The sequence below is a fragment of the Bufo bufo genome, chromosome 1, assembly GCF_905171765.1.
Source record: "Bufo bufo chromosome 1, aBufBuf1.1, whole genome shotgun sequence".
NCBI classification, from domain to species: Eukaryota; Metazoa; Chordata; class Amphibia; order Anura; family Bufonidae; genus Bufo; species Bufo bufo.
This window is the reverse complement of record NC_053389.1, coordinates 375,212,272-375,225,639: the sequence shown is the minus strand read 5'-3', so window position 1 is coordinate 375,225,639 and position 13,368 is coordinate 375,212,272. Positions and strand designations below refer to the sequence as shown.

The window sequence follows — 13,368 nt, the reverse complement described above, 5'->3', positions numbered from 1 at the left end:
AATTTTCTAAGTTTTAATGCAGACGCATCCGTTCTGAACGGATGCAAACGTCTGCATTATCGGAGCGGATCCGTCTGATGAAACATCAGACGGATCCGCTCCGAACGCTAGTGTGAAAGTAGCCTTAGCTGAGCAGAGCGGGCTCCTGCCTGTGCCTGCTCTGCTAAGCTAAAAGCTGATATGCTGTTCTCTTAGCTAAACAGAGCAGGCACAACCAGGAGCCCGCTCCATTCAGCTAATCCTGGCATAGTGCATGGGTACAGCGAGCCCATGTGCTATGCCAGGAGTTAGTAATCCTCCTGGGGGCATATGCAGGAGCAGCAAAATGTGCTCCTGCCTGTACTCCCTCCACTGCTGCGGCCCCATTCATGAAATTCACAGTCTGTACTCTGTACACCGCTGAGCAGTCAGCGGTGTACAGAGACTGAGTTTTAACCCTTTCACGCCCAGCGTCGTACAGGTGTTTAAACATGGCGCCCGCTGCAGGCGCTATAGCCGTGGATGCCCGCCTGCTTCTTTTAGCAGACACCCGCGGCTCAGTAATGCAGATCGCGGACATTTAACCCCTCAGATGCCGTGGTCAATCCTAACCACGGCATCTGAGCGCACTGAAACCGAAAGTGCGCACTTTCGGTGGCGATCCGGCTCCTCGTGTGGCGATCGGAGGAGCTGGAGCGTGTATGCAGCAGCCCCTGTCTTTATGAATAACAGGAGGCTACTGCATAATATTTCCTTTGGAGCCCTTGCCTGTAATAGGGCATTGGAATCTATGATAATAACAATCAGATGATTGATTGTTATAGTTCCCTATGGGAACTATAAAAAAGTATAAAAATAAAAAAATTCAAATCACCCCCCTTTTCACAAAATAAAAATAAAAGAACTAAAACAATAAAAAAAATACACATCATGGGTGTCGCAATGTGCGAAAACGCCCATGGTATAAAAATATAAAAACATATTCCCCATACGGCAAACAGCAAAATGGGAAAAAAAGCGTCCAAATGGGCTATTCGCCGTTTTTGGTCGCTTCATTTTCTACAAAAAAATTTAATAAAAAGTCATACACACCCCAGATGGTATCAATTAAAAAAGTTCAGATGGCCTGCAAAAAATGAGCCCTTATACAGCTCCGTAAACGTATTTACAAAAAAGTTGAAGGTCAAAATATGGCAACGAAAAAAATAAAACAGATTTTTTTTCGCATTTTCTAAATTTTTATCACTATCAAAACGCAAGAAAAACTATACATATTTATATTTATATACTTATATATATATATATACATATAAGGTATCGTCAGATTCTTACTGACCTGTAGAATAAAAGTAACTTTATTGCACATCGAATGTCGTAAATAAAAACCTGTAAAACTGTGATGGAATTGCTTTTTTTTTGCAATTTCACCCCATTTGGAATTTATATTCCTGCTTCCCACTACATGATATGCAATATTAAATGGTGGCTTTGGAAAGTACAACTTGTCCCGCAAAAATTAAGCCCTCATACGGCTATGTGAACAGTAAAATAAAAAAGTTATGGCTCTGGGAAGACAGGGAGCTCAAAACAAAAACGCAAAAAAAAAAAAAAAAAACTCTGGGCCTTAAGGGGTTAAAGGGCTTGTCTCATCATGGACAATGGGGGCATATCGGTAGGATATGCCACCATTGTCTTATAGGTGCGGATCCCACCGCTGGGACCCACACCTATATCAAGAATGGAGCCTGATAAGGTAGTGACTAGAGGACTCTGGCCTCCCTATAGAAGAGCATGGGAGGGTACCGCGCATGCACGGCCCTCGCTCCCATTCATTTCTATGAGGCCAACGGAAATAGCCGGGCCAGTGCTCGGCAATTTTCGCTGGCCCCATAGAAAATGAATGGAGGGCGGCTGCACAAGCTTCACTTGCGGGGCCCCGTTCTCGATATAGGTGCGGGGCCCAGCTGTGGGACCTGCACCTATAAGACAATGGGGGCATATCCTAGCAATATGCCCCCATTGTCCATCATGAGACAATCCTTTAAAGGATTTAAAGGGACCCTAATTTCAATTTTCATATATGTAGTTACTAATAACATGATATTCCAGAATCCGTTACTATTAGACTGACTTACCCCATATTTAATAAGATTCAGCCCTTAGCAACCAGTCTGCATAAAACTGCAATCTCACTATTCAGTTAAGATGGCCGCCTCTGCCTCACCCTGAGGCTAATCCCGCCTGCCCTCACTAGCCAGTAACAATAGCCCCCCAAAAGTGTCAGTAACCAGAGCCCTCCCCCTAAAGGGTTAATCTCCTGCAGCACAAAGGGGTCCTCTTACCACATGTTGCTTTCATTTATACACTGAGCAGATGGCAGATCTCCCTTCCCTGTTGTGCGCTGGTTCAACTCTGCCTTCTCCCAGTCTGCTGAGTGAGGGAGCGTCTGCCAAGCGCAGGGACAGGGAGAAGTGCACACAGCCCAGGCACGGTTATCAGCTGCTGGGGAGGACCTGGCTTTAATCATTTACTTACAGTTCCTGGCTGTCAGTAATGTGACCTTGCACGCAGCCTGCTTCTGCTCCTCTGTCCTTCAACAGATAGACGGAACATGCCTAGCAACCCTATTTTAAGCACAGGTAAAAGCAGGAAGTACAGGGAACAAAAATGTGGAATTAAGGGGTAATTGAATACACAGTGAAAAGTTGAAATAAGGCCACCAAGGAGATATTAATCACCACAATCCAATACTCCAAAAAAATAAAAATAGTACGACAGTTATACTTTAAGCGCACATGGAATGGTGCACTTTAGGGAGGAAAAAGTATAATAAAAATACAAAATTGATTAATAAAGTATATTAGAAAAAGTTTTATTAGGGCATTAGGGATATCTTACTAAAATTTGATACAAAGGTTTAGTTACTCTTTAAATATTCAGGTTTGAGGTTTATTAACATTTTGGATTGACCGACAGCACTGTAGTTGTTTAACAATAAAATTAATCCTCTAATTGTGTGTGGGTATATACACTCACCTAAAGAATTATTAGGAACACCATACTAATACGGTGTTGGACCCCCTTTTGCCTTCAGAACTGCCTTAATTCTACGTGGCATTGATTCAACAAGGTGCTGGTAGCATTCTTTAGAAATGTTGGCCCATATTGATAGGATAGCATCTTGCAGTTGATGGAGATTTGAGGGATGCACATCCAGGGCACGAAGCTCCCGTTCCACCACATCCCAAAGATGCTCTATTGGGTTGAGATCTGGTGACTGTGGGGGCCATTTTAGTACAGTGAACTCATTGTCATGTTCAAGAAACCAATTTGAAATGATTCGAGCTTTGTGACATGGTGCATTATCCTGCTGGAAGTAGCCATCAGAGGATGGATATATGTTCTCATGCTGTTTACGCCAAATTTGGACTCTACCATTTGAATGTCTCAACAGAAATCGAGACTCATCAGACCAGGCAACATTTTTCCAGTCTTCAACAGTCCAATTTTGGTGAGCTCGTTCAAATTGTAGCCTCTTTTTCCTATTTGTAATGGAGATGAGTGGTACCCGGTGGGGTCTTCTGCTGTTGTAGCCCATCCGCCTCAAGGTTGTGCGTGTTGTGGCTTTACAAATGCTTTGCTGCATACCTCGGTTGTAACGAGTGGTTATTTCAGTCAACGTTGCTCTTCTATCAGCTTGAATCAGTCGGCCCATTCTCCTCTGACCTCTAGCATCCACAAGGCATTTTTGCCCACAGGACTGCCGCATACTGGATGTTTTTCCCTTTTCACACCATTCTTTGTAAACCCTAGAAATGGTTGTGCGTGAAAATCCCAGTAACTGAGCAGATTGTGAAATACTCAGACCGGCCCGTCTGGCACCAACAACCATGCCACGCTCAAAATTGCTTAAATCAACTTTCTTTCCCATTCTGACATTCAGTTTGGAGTTCAGGAGATTGTCTTGACCAGGACCACCCCCCTAAATGCATTGAAGCAACTGCCATGTGATTGGTTGACTTGATAATTGCATTAATGAGAAATAGAACAGGTGTTCCTAATAATTCTTTAGGTGAGTGTATATATGTTGGTAAGGCTGATTAGTCATCCTGCATTTGTGGGAGGGGCGGAGGCTCTTCATATACGAGCCGCAGCCTCACTCACAGGTGTGTGTTCTCAGGTGCATTCCCTCACTCATGGGAGGTCATAGACAGAATCTTGTATATTATGAATTCGTAGGTTCTTGCCGCACTAACCTCAGACTCCCTACAACCACGTTGAATCGGGTTTTGGACAAGGTTCAGCATTTCCTCACAGTAGAAGATTCAGATAGTAGGTCTTCACGTCTGAAGCGTTTAAAACAATTCTCAGGGGCACACAGTAGAACAACGCGCGGACCACGGCTAGCAGATAGCTTTTGTCTGGGGAACTATTCAAGGATTCTCTTCCTATTTACATAGTTCTTTTTGGCCCTCATTCCTGCATAGTTTAAGCAGTTAGGTTTCGGTCCCACGATCTCCTGAGGCTAGGGAATTGCCAGTACTCCCTAGAACCAAAACTTTACAAGGTTCAGTTGGTTTTCATGATCCATTTCACAACGTATTCCCGATCCTCCATTCCGCTTTGGGGCAGTACCCGCAATATTGAGCATCATGTCTCTGGCCTTGTCATCCACAAGATGGATTGTAGGTCTCCTTCTGGCATTGCCTCATACACCCCAAATTTTTCGCTCTAGATCCCTGACGCCTTGCAGTTGGCTTGGGGATTAGTTTGCACATGCCATTCGAGTTCCTTTTCTACCCTACTTGGCTTGGTTTTTGCCCACTTATAGGCCTACCCACGATCATGGCTTAGGGCACACAACAAGCCATTTAGTCAGGTTGTTCCTGTTGTTTCTCTCCCTAGGGTTCTTTGGATATCTCTTGGCCATAGCCATGACCACAAGTTGGTAAGGCTGATTAGTCAGCCTGCATTTGTGGGAGGGGCGGAGGCTCTTCATATACGAGCCACAGCCTCACTCACAGGCGTGTGTTCTCAGGTGCCCCACCCTCCCTCCCTTATCTTCTCATTTCCACAGGGTATGCCCACTTATAGGCCTACCCACGATCATGGCTTAGGGCACACAACAAGCCATTTAGTCATGTTAGCTAAGACACGCCTAGCTGGGTTAGGTTGTTCCTGTTGTTTCTCTCCCTAGGGTTCTTCGGATATCTCTTGGCCGTAGCCATGACCACAAATATATATATATATACACACACACATACTGTATATATACATACCTAGAATTTTAATATTGTATTTTATACCATCCAATCCAGTCTGTGTGATTCTCTTACTGTATATGGCCCATTTTTGTGCTTTATTGTTTATGGAGATTATCTCCATTATTGGCCAAAAGGATATTGGTAGTTGCTGATCTTTTGGTTTATTTTTGTACTAGGAAATATTAAAGTTATAGAGCTGTCTGCTTACAGTCAGAGAATCTAAATTGCAAAGTTGCAGGCTATCAAGCCGAGTGTTGAAATTGCCAGGACTGTGGCATAAGCTGCTTCAATATCTATACTATTCTTTTACTATAGACCACTGTTGTGATGTGGATGTGAATAGGATAAAAGTTTTTCCAACCACCACCTTCCATGAACCAGCAATGAGAGGATATCACTGGTTCTAAGTTATAAATAAAGAAAAGTTGGGCAATATCCTTACTAAACAATGTTTGTGTCACGAGGGTATCAAGAGCCACGTCTGACTCCGTTATACCCGGGGTCAGGAGGTCGCAGCGGGTGGCTGCGCGCTCTATATCTAAAGATCACGTTGTTTCTTAGTGATTGTTTTCTGTGTTTGCCTTGCTATCCTTTTTGTCTCAATCAGGGATCCGTAGCTTCTCCTCCTCAGCTGTTTCTTGTCTGCCACTCCCAACCTCCTTATATTCTCCCCTCACTCTTCTCTAGTTGCCAGTTATAGAGCTTCCTGCCTGGACATCTATACTGACCCACTGGAGTTGTGAATCCTGGTTGTCGTTCCAGAGTGCTTCCCTCCGGATCCCTGTTGGGCTTCTTGTTGTCTCCTGTTGTCGCCCACCTGGGATTATATGTTGAGTTTGTATTGTCTGTCCTTCCCTTGGTGTTTTCCTTTAGAGCTAGTGGTGCGGACTAGTGTTCCCACCGCCCTGTTCACTATCTAGGGCTCAGCTTAGGGAAAGCCAGGGCTTTAGGCACGTGATCGGCGTACGGGTGAGGAACCCGTCTAGGGATGTCAGGGCAGCCAGGTGCCAGCCGCTAGGTGAGTCAGGGGTCACCACCTTCCCTCTCACTTGGGCAGGGCCTTCCTTGTTCCCTCCCTCTGTGTCACGTATGTGATAGTCACGCCGTCCGTGATAGTTTGAGACCTCTTTTATCATGGATAACTATTATAAAGCTAACAAAGGGTAAAACCAAAGTGCCCAGTAGCACTGGGTCTCTGTATCATGATTGTCAATACTCAATTATCATGTCGGCAAATCACTACTATGACTGTACCCTGTTTATTCGAAAATTCAATAAAACATGTTTACAAAAAAAAACAACAACTGGCCACTCATTCCGAGAAGCAGGTGTGCCCGCTATCCTGAGATCCACCCTCTTGATACCTAGTATTTGCATTTTTATTCATCTAAACTAAATACAATTTGTTGTTAAATTGCTTCTGGTTCCTGAAACATTGTCTTCCCCTGTGCCAGATATTCAGTCAAGCAGATACACCAATTAAGAGATGGATCCTTGAATTTGCATCTCGACGGAAAGAAGCTGAAGTCAGAAGAGGAGTCATTCGGAACAATAGTCTATGGGACAAGCTGCTTTTTAATAAAGTTCAGGTAAGAAAAAAAAAAAAACTACAAAAATTATTGAAGGGGGTTTCCACATGGATGTGAACCAATATGAGAGGTTTCATATTTTAGTTTTACTGACATTTTTCTATCAGCACTTAAGCGGGGAAAAGACTAGTGTTGCATATGCCAGTCTTAGGCCCCTTTCACACGGGCGAGTTTTCCGCGCGGGTGCAATGCGTGAGTTGAACGCATTGCACTCGCACTGAATCAGGACCCATTCATTTCTATGGGGCTGTTCACATAAGTGGTGATTTTCGCGCATCACTTTGGTTGCGTGAAAATCGCAGCAAGCTCTATTTTGTGCGTTTTTCACGCAACGCAGGCCCTATAGAAGTGAATGGGGTTGCGTGAAAATCGCAAGCATCCGCAAGCAAGTGCCGATGCGGTGCGATTTTCACGCACAGTTGCTAGGAGACAATCGGGATGGGGACCCGATCTTTATTATTTTCCCTTATAACATTGAATACAGAATGCATAGTACAATAGCGCTGGAGGGGTTAAAAAAATAAAAAATAAATTTTAACTCAACTTAATCCACTTGATCGCGCAGCCCGGCATCTCTTCTGTCTTCTTCTTTGCTGTGTGCAGGAAAAGGACCTGTGGTGACGTCACTCCGATCATCACATGATCCATCACCATGGTAAAAGATCATGTGACGGACCATGTGATGACCGGAGTTACGTCACCACAGGTCCACAGCAGTGGATTAAGGTGAGTTAAATTTTTTTTTTTTTTTTTAACCCCTCCAGAGCTATTGTACTATGCATTCTGTATTCAGAATGCTATTATTTTCCCTTATAACCATGTTATAAGGGAAAATAATACAATCTACAGAACACCGATCCCAAGCCCGAACTTCTGTGAAGTTCGGGTTTGGGTACTAAACATGCTGATTTTTCTCACGCACGTGCTAAACGCATTACAATGTTTTGCACTCGCGCGGAAAAATCGCGCATGTTCCCGCAACGCACCCGCACCTTTTCCTGCAACGCCCGTGTGAAAGAGGCCTTAGGCCCCTTTCACACGAGCAGTTTTTCCGTGTGGGTGCGATGCGTGATGTGAACGCATTGCACCCGCACTGAATCCTGACCCATTCATTTCAATGGGTCTGTGTACATCAGCATTTTTTTCACACATCAGTTCTGCGTTGCGTGAAAAACGCAGCATGCTCTATGTTCTGCGTTTTTCACGCAGCCTTGGCCCCATAGAAGTGAATGGGGTTTCAGTGAAAAATGCATTGCATCCGGAAGAATGCATTTTTCATTGATGGTTGCTAAGAGATGTTGTTTGTAAACCTTCAGTTTTTTATCACGCGCGTGAAAAACGCATCAAAACGCATTGCACCCGCATGGAAAAATTGAACGCAATCGCAGACAAAACTGACTGAACTTGCTTGCAAAATGGTGCCAGTTTCACTGAACGCACCCTGAACGCATCCGGAGCCAATCCGTCACGCTCGTGTGAAAGGCTGGGTTCACACGGGCGTTGCGGGAAAATGTGCGGGATTTTTCCGCGCGAGTGCAAAACATTGTAATGCGTTTTGCACTCGCGTGAGAAAAATCGCGCATGTTTGGTACCCAAACCCGAACTTCTTCACAGAAGTTCGGGATTGGGATCGGTGTTCTGTAGATTGTATTATTTCCCCTTATAACATAGTTATAAGGGAAAATAATAGCATTATGAATACAGAATGCATAGTAAACTAGCGCTGGAGGGGTTAAAAAAATAAAAATAATAATTTAACTCATCTTAGTCCACTTGATCGCGTAGCCCGGCATCTCCTTCTGTCTCCTTTGCTGAACAGGACCTGTGGTGAGCATTAATTACAGGTAAAGGACCTGTGGTGACATCACTCCGGTCATCACATGATCCATCACCATGGTAAAAGATCATGTGATGACCGGAGTGACGTCACCAAAGGTCCTTTACCTGTAATTAATGCTCACCACAGGTCCTGTTCAGCAAAGGAGACAGAAGGAGATGCCGGGCTACGGGATCAAGTGGACTAAGGTGAGTTAAATTATTATTTTCCCTTACGTCCTAACCAGTGGCACAGATGGGGTATTCTGCCCCTGTGGACTGGTTAGGACAGGTGGAAGTTTTAATGAAAATAAAAGAACTTAACATATACACGCCCTCCCTGCCCCCAATAAAGAGGGGCGTGACCCTCAGGACATCGTGTTTTTTTCTGTCCTGCGGACAAGACAGGACGGGTGGTCTACTCCTCCCTCCCTAGCGGTGGAGAGAGTGTTTTTTATTCCCTTTGGGAGCGCTTTTTCCGCTCCTTCTATGCCGCCTGAGGTCTAAGGCTCCCTTAGCCTGGAGCGTTCGGCCTTACCTCGTTCTAAGGACTGAAGCGGCGGTAACGGCGTCCCGCATGTTCTGCTGGGCGCCGCCATCTTGCGGAAGTGACGTCAGATGACGTCACTTCCGGTTTTCTCCGGCCGATTGCAGCAGCTTCGGCCGGGGAGTAATTTCTGTGTTTTGGGCTTGTTTTGCGCCTTTATCGGACTAGGAGGCCCTCTCTGGGGTCCCAGAGGATGTTTTTATATTAGGCTAAAGAGTAGGCTTTAAAGGTTTACCCCGCCCCTTTAGTGGGCGGAGCTTCTGTTTTGGCTCCCAAACACTCTATTTAAACGTGGTGAGGATCCAGGTTCAGTCTCCTGGAGCGCAGATTTCTGTCAACCTTGAGATTGTCCGTGTGTGTTGGTTTGCTAGTGCTGTTTACTTGCAATCCTCTGTTATTGCTAATAAGCCTTTTTTCTTTGACCTTGCTAGGATCTTCTGGGTAAAGATCCTGAAGCTTGCTGTTAAAGGTCTTTTTTTCTTTGAATTTATGCTTAATTCATATCTCTTCTATTTTCAGCTATGTCTTCTACCGGGGACGGTGAGCGAGAGCCCAGCAGGAAGTTTTCTGGCAAGAGACGCCACCTGCAGTGCCATGACTGCCAGATCGTGCTGGAGGACACCTACGCCTTTTCCCAGTGCCCACCCTGTAGGGCCAAGACACTCCCCCAGCAGGAGCCGACGGTCCACGACGTTGTCGATTGGGTAAAGGGCTATATGGAGACCAATATGAACCAAGTGAACGCTTCTATAGAAGAGTTGAAGTATGCCCTGGGTTCTAAACGCCATCGTCCCCCCTCTCCCCATCGGGCGATGGAGGTATCGGGGATTCAGGATGCGAGAGACGGTTCAGCCTCTTCCTCCTCTGAGGAGGAGGACGGTTATTCGTATTTTTTTCCGCCTGAAAAAGCCCAGCGGCTACTAAGATCCATCCGGTCGGGGGACCAGGACGTTGATCCGGGGGAAGCCTCATCTTCTGCCTCTAGGGGGCCTAGGGCCTTTAAAGCAGATAATTCTCTCCTGTCTCTGATGAAGACGGAATGGAGAAAGCCGGAGAAAGGTCCAGTGTTGACCAAAAGATTTAAGGCAGTATTTCCGGTCAAAGAGGATCAGGTATCTTCCTGGGGGCCTGTCCCAAAAGTGGACATGGCGATTTCGAAACTATCAAGAAGGACCCTAATCCCATCAGACAACGGGTCAAGTTTGCAAGATCCAATGGATCGGAAGGCGGATTGCGCCCTTAGACGCGGTTATTCCTCAGCCTCGGCCTCCGCCTCAGTCGCGATTTCTTCTTCTGAAGTGGCGAATTTCCTAAAGACAAGATTCGCCCAGATTCAGTCTGACCTAGACCAGGGGGTCTCTAGGGACGACATTCTGGCCTCATGTAAAACGGCCAGCCTTGCCATAGACTTCCTGTGTGACGCAGCTCCACAACAGTTGAAGCTGGCATCTAAGTCCATGGCTCTCTGAACCGCGGGCAGGCGTCCGCTTTGGTTGAAACCATGGAAGGCCGATACGACCTTGAAGCACAATCTTTGTGCCATGGCATACGAACCCGGCAAACTCTTTGGTGCAGAGCTTGACCAAATAATGGAAGGGCTGTCGGACAAGAAGGGCAAGTCCCTTCCCCAGCAGTCCTTTCGTGGTCGGGGCAAGAGGTTTGGTTCCAGGTTGGAACCTCAACCCAGAGCCCAGAGGGATTGGGGCTCCCGTAGAGGAGGAAAATCCTCTCTGGGTTCTAGACCCCCCAAGAAGTCCTCGGCACTCTGATTGCGGGCCTCCCCGAGGCTCCTGGTATTTAGCCGGTCTGACTGGAAATCCCAGGCTCCCTTCTCCCCACATTCCCGTAGGCGGTCGCCTACAGCATTTTCTACCTTGTTGGCAGGATCATATCCAGGACAGTTGGGTCCTGCGCATAATTTCTCAGGGCTACCTTGTGGACTTGAGCAGTCCGCCTCCGGACAAGTTCGTCCAAACAAGGCTTCTTCCCAGCAACAAGCAAGAGATTCTAGAGAATTAAGTGCTAGAATACTTTCAGAAGGGAGCCTTAGAAGAGGTTCCTCTCCAAGAGAGGGGAACAGGTATCTACTCCCCAGTTTTTCTGGTACCCGAGAATACCGGAGGTTGGAGGATGATTATAGATTTGAGGTTCTTCAACCGTTTCATAAAACAAAAGAAGTTCCGTATGGAAACTATCCAGTCAGTGACCAATCTTCTTTTGCCGGGAGATTTCTTGGCAACCTTAGACCTCAAGGATGCTTATCTCCATATTCCCATCCATCCTGGGTCCAGAAGATTCTTAATGATCCTGGTAAACTTCGGGGGGGTCCTAAGACATTTTCAGTTTGTAGCCCTCCCGTTTGGGATTTCTTCAGCCCCACACACTTTCACCAAAGTGGTGGTCTCTGTGGTGGCCGCTCTAAGGCTTCAGGGCCTGAGTATAGTTCCATACCTGGACGACTGGCTCCTCAGAGCTCCTTCCCAAGCGATCCTGTCCCAACACATCCAACAGGCTGTTACATTCCTGCATCAGTTGGGATGGATAATCAATTGGGACAAATCCCAACTTCAACCAGCCACCTTGGTAAGGTTCCTGGGGTTCATGGTGGATTCAGTCAGGATGACAATTCATCTCACTCCCGAAAGAAGGCAATCCGTGCAACGAACAGCCTGTTCTCTCTCTGTACCAAAACAGGTAACGATTCGAACATGGATGAAGATGTTGGGACTAATGTCTTCAACCGCAGAAGTGGTACCTTGGGCATTATGGCATCTACGTCCGCTCCAGTCGGAAGTACTAGCCAAGTGGAATCACATTCCAGTGGGACTCAATTCCGTGCTCTTCCTGCCTTACAAAGTCCGATCCTCTCTAAGGTGGTGGTCCCACCTGGAGGACGGCAAGTCCCTGATCCAGCCCTCTTGGATCATACTTACTTCAGACGCATCCCTAGTAGGCTGGGGTGCGCATCTTCAGAACAAGACAGTCCAGGGAACTTGGACACCTCAGGAGAGGTTATTGTCATCGAATCTCCTGGACATCAGAGCGATCAGACTAGCTCTTTTTCATTTTGCTCCCTCCATTCGAGGGAAGGCCGTGAAGATACAATCAGACAGGATGACCGCTGTACTATATATCAACAAGCCGGGGGGCACGAGTTCACAAAGTCTCCTGAGAGAGATAGGGGTGATACTGGAAATGAACCTCACCCACTTGTCAGCCGTTCACATCCGCGGAGTTCACAATGTGATCGCGGACCGCCTGAGCCGAGGTCTTCCAACCGGAGAATGGTCACTTCATCCAGAGGTCTTCAAAGAGATAACGCTCAGGTGGGGCATGCCAGAGATCGATCTCATGGCAACGAGGTTCAACACCAAGGTGGAGAGGTATTGCTCCCTTTACAGGGAGGACAACCCGGTGGCTATAGTTGCTCTGTCAATCCCATGGAGGTTCAGGCTGGCCTACATCTTCCCTCCAATTTCCTTGATACCAAGGGTCTTGATGAAAATCAGGCAGGACCAAGCGTCAGTCATCGCCATTATCCCATACTGGCCGAAGAGAGCTTGGTTTACCCAACTCTTACAGATGAGTCGGGGTCAATTTCTGAGGCTTCCCCCAGAGAGAGTACTGGTGTCAGGGGACACCCAGATCTCCTCAAATCTTCAAATGTTCAACCTGACGGCCTGGAGGTTGATCAGTCCCTTCCAAGGATAGAAGGGCTATCAGGGTCTGTCTTGAGAACCTTAGAGCACTCCAGATCAGAAGCTACCAATAAGGCCTACTCCAGAATCTGGAAGATTTTTTCATCCTGGTGTACTAGGCATCAGCAAACATCCGCTGAAGCTTCCATCCTGATAATTCTCCAATTTCTACAAGACGGTCTGGACAAGGGGCTATCACCCGCTACCCTTAAAGTGCAGATTTCAGCAATCTCTGCTTGTCTCAACAGAGCTGTTTCTCAAGACCCCCTTATCAAGAGATTCCTGAAGGGAGCCTCAAGATTAAAGCCTACAGTAATCAGACCTATCCCTGTTTGGGATTTATCAGTCGTGCTCAGGGGGTTATCATCTCCCCCCTTTGAGCCCCTAGAGGAGGCGGGATTCAAGTTCCTGACCTGGAAGATCACCTTCTTGTTGGATGTTACCTCTGCAAAGCGAGTTGGAGAACTCCAGGCTTT

General features: G+C 46.5%; 1 protein-coding gene across 7 annotated transcripts in view; it reads left to right on the top strand.

Annotated features, from left to right (window-relative positions):
* ACSL6 (acyl-CoA synthetase long chain family member 6) overlaps positions 1 to 13,368 on the top strand; it is a 658,958-nt gene that overhangs the window by 518,180 nt on the left and 127,410 nt on the right. For all 7 annotated transcript variants that reach the window (XM_040405103.1, XM_040405087.1, XM_040405095.1 and 4 more), the window contains one exon: positions 6,698 to 6,832. In XM_040405103.1, coding sequence (XP_040261037.1) covers positions 6,698 to 6,832 — 135 coding nt within the window. The remainder of the gene's footprint in view (positions 1 to 6,697; positions 6,833 to 13,368) is intronic.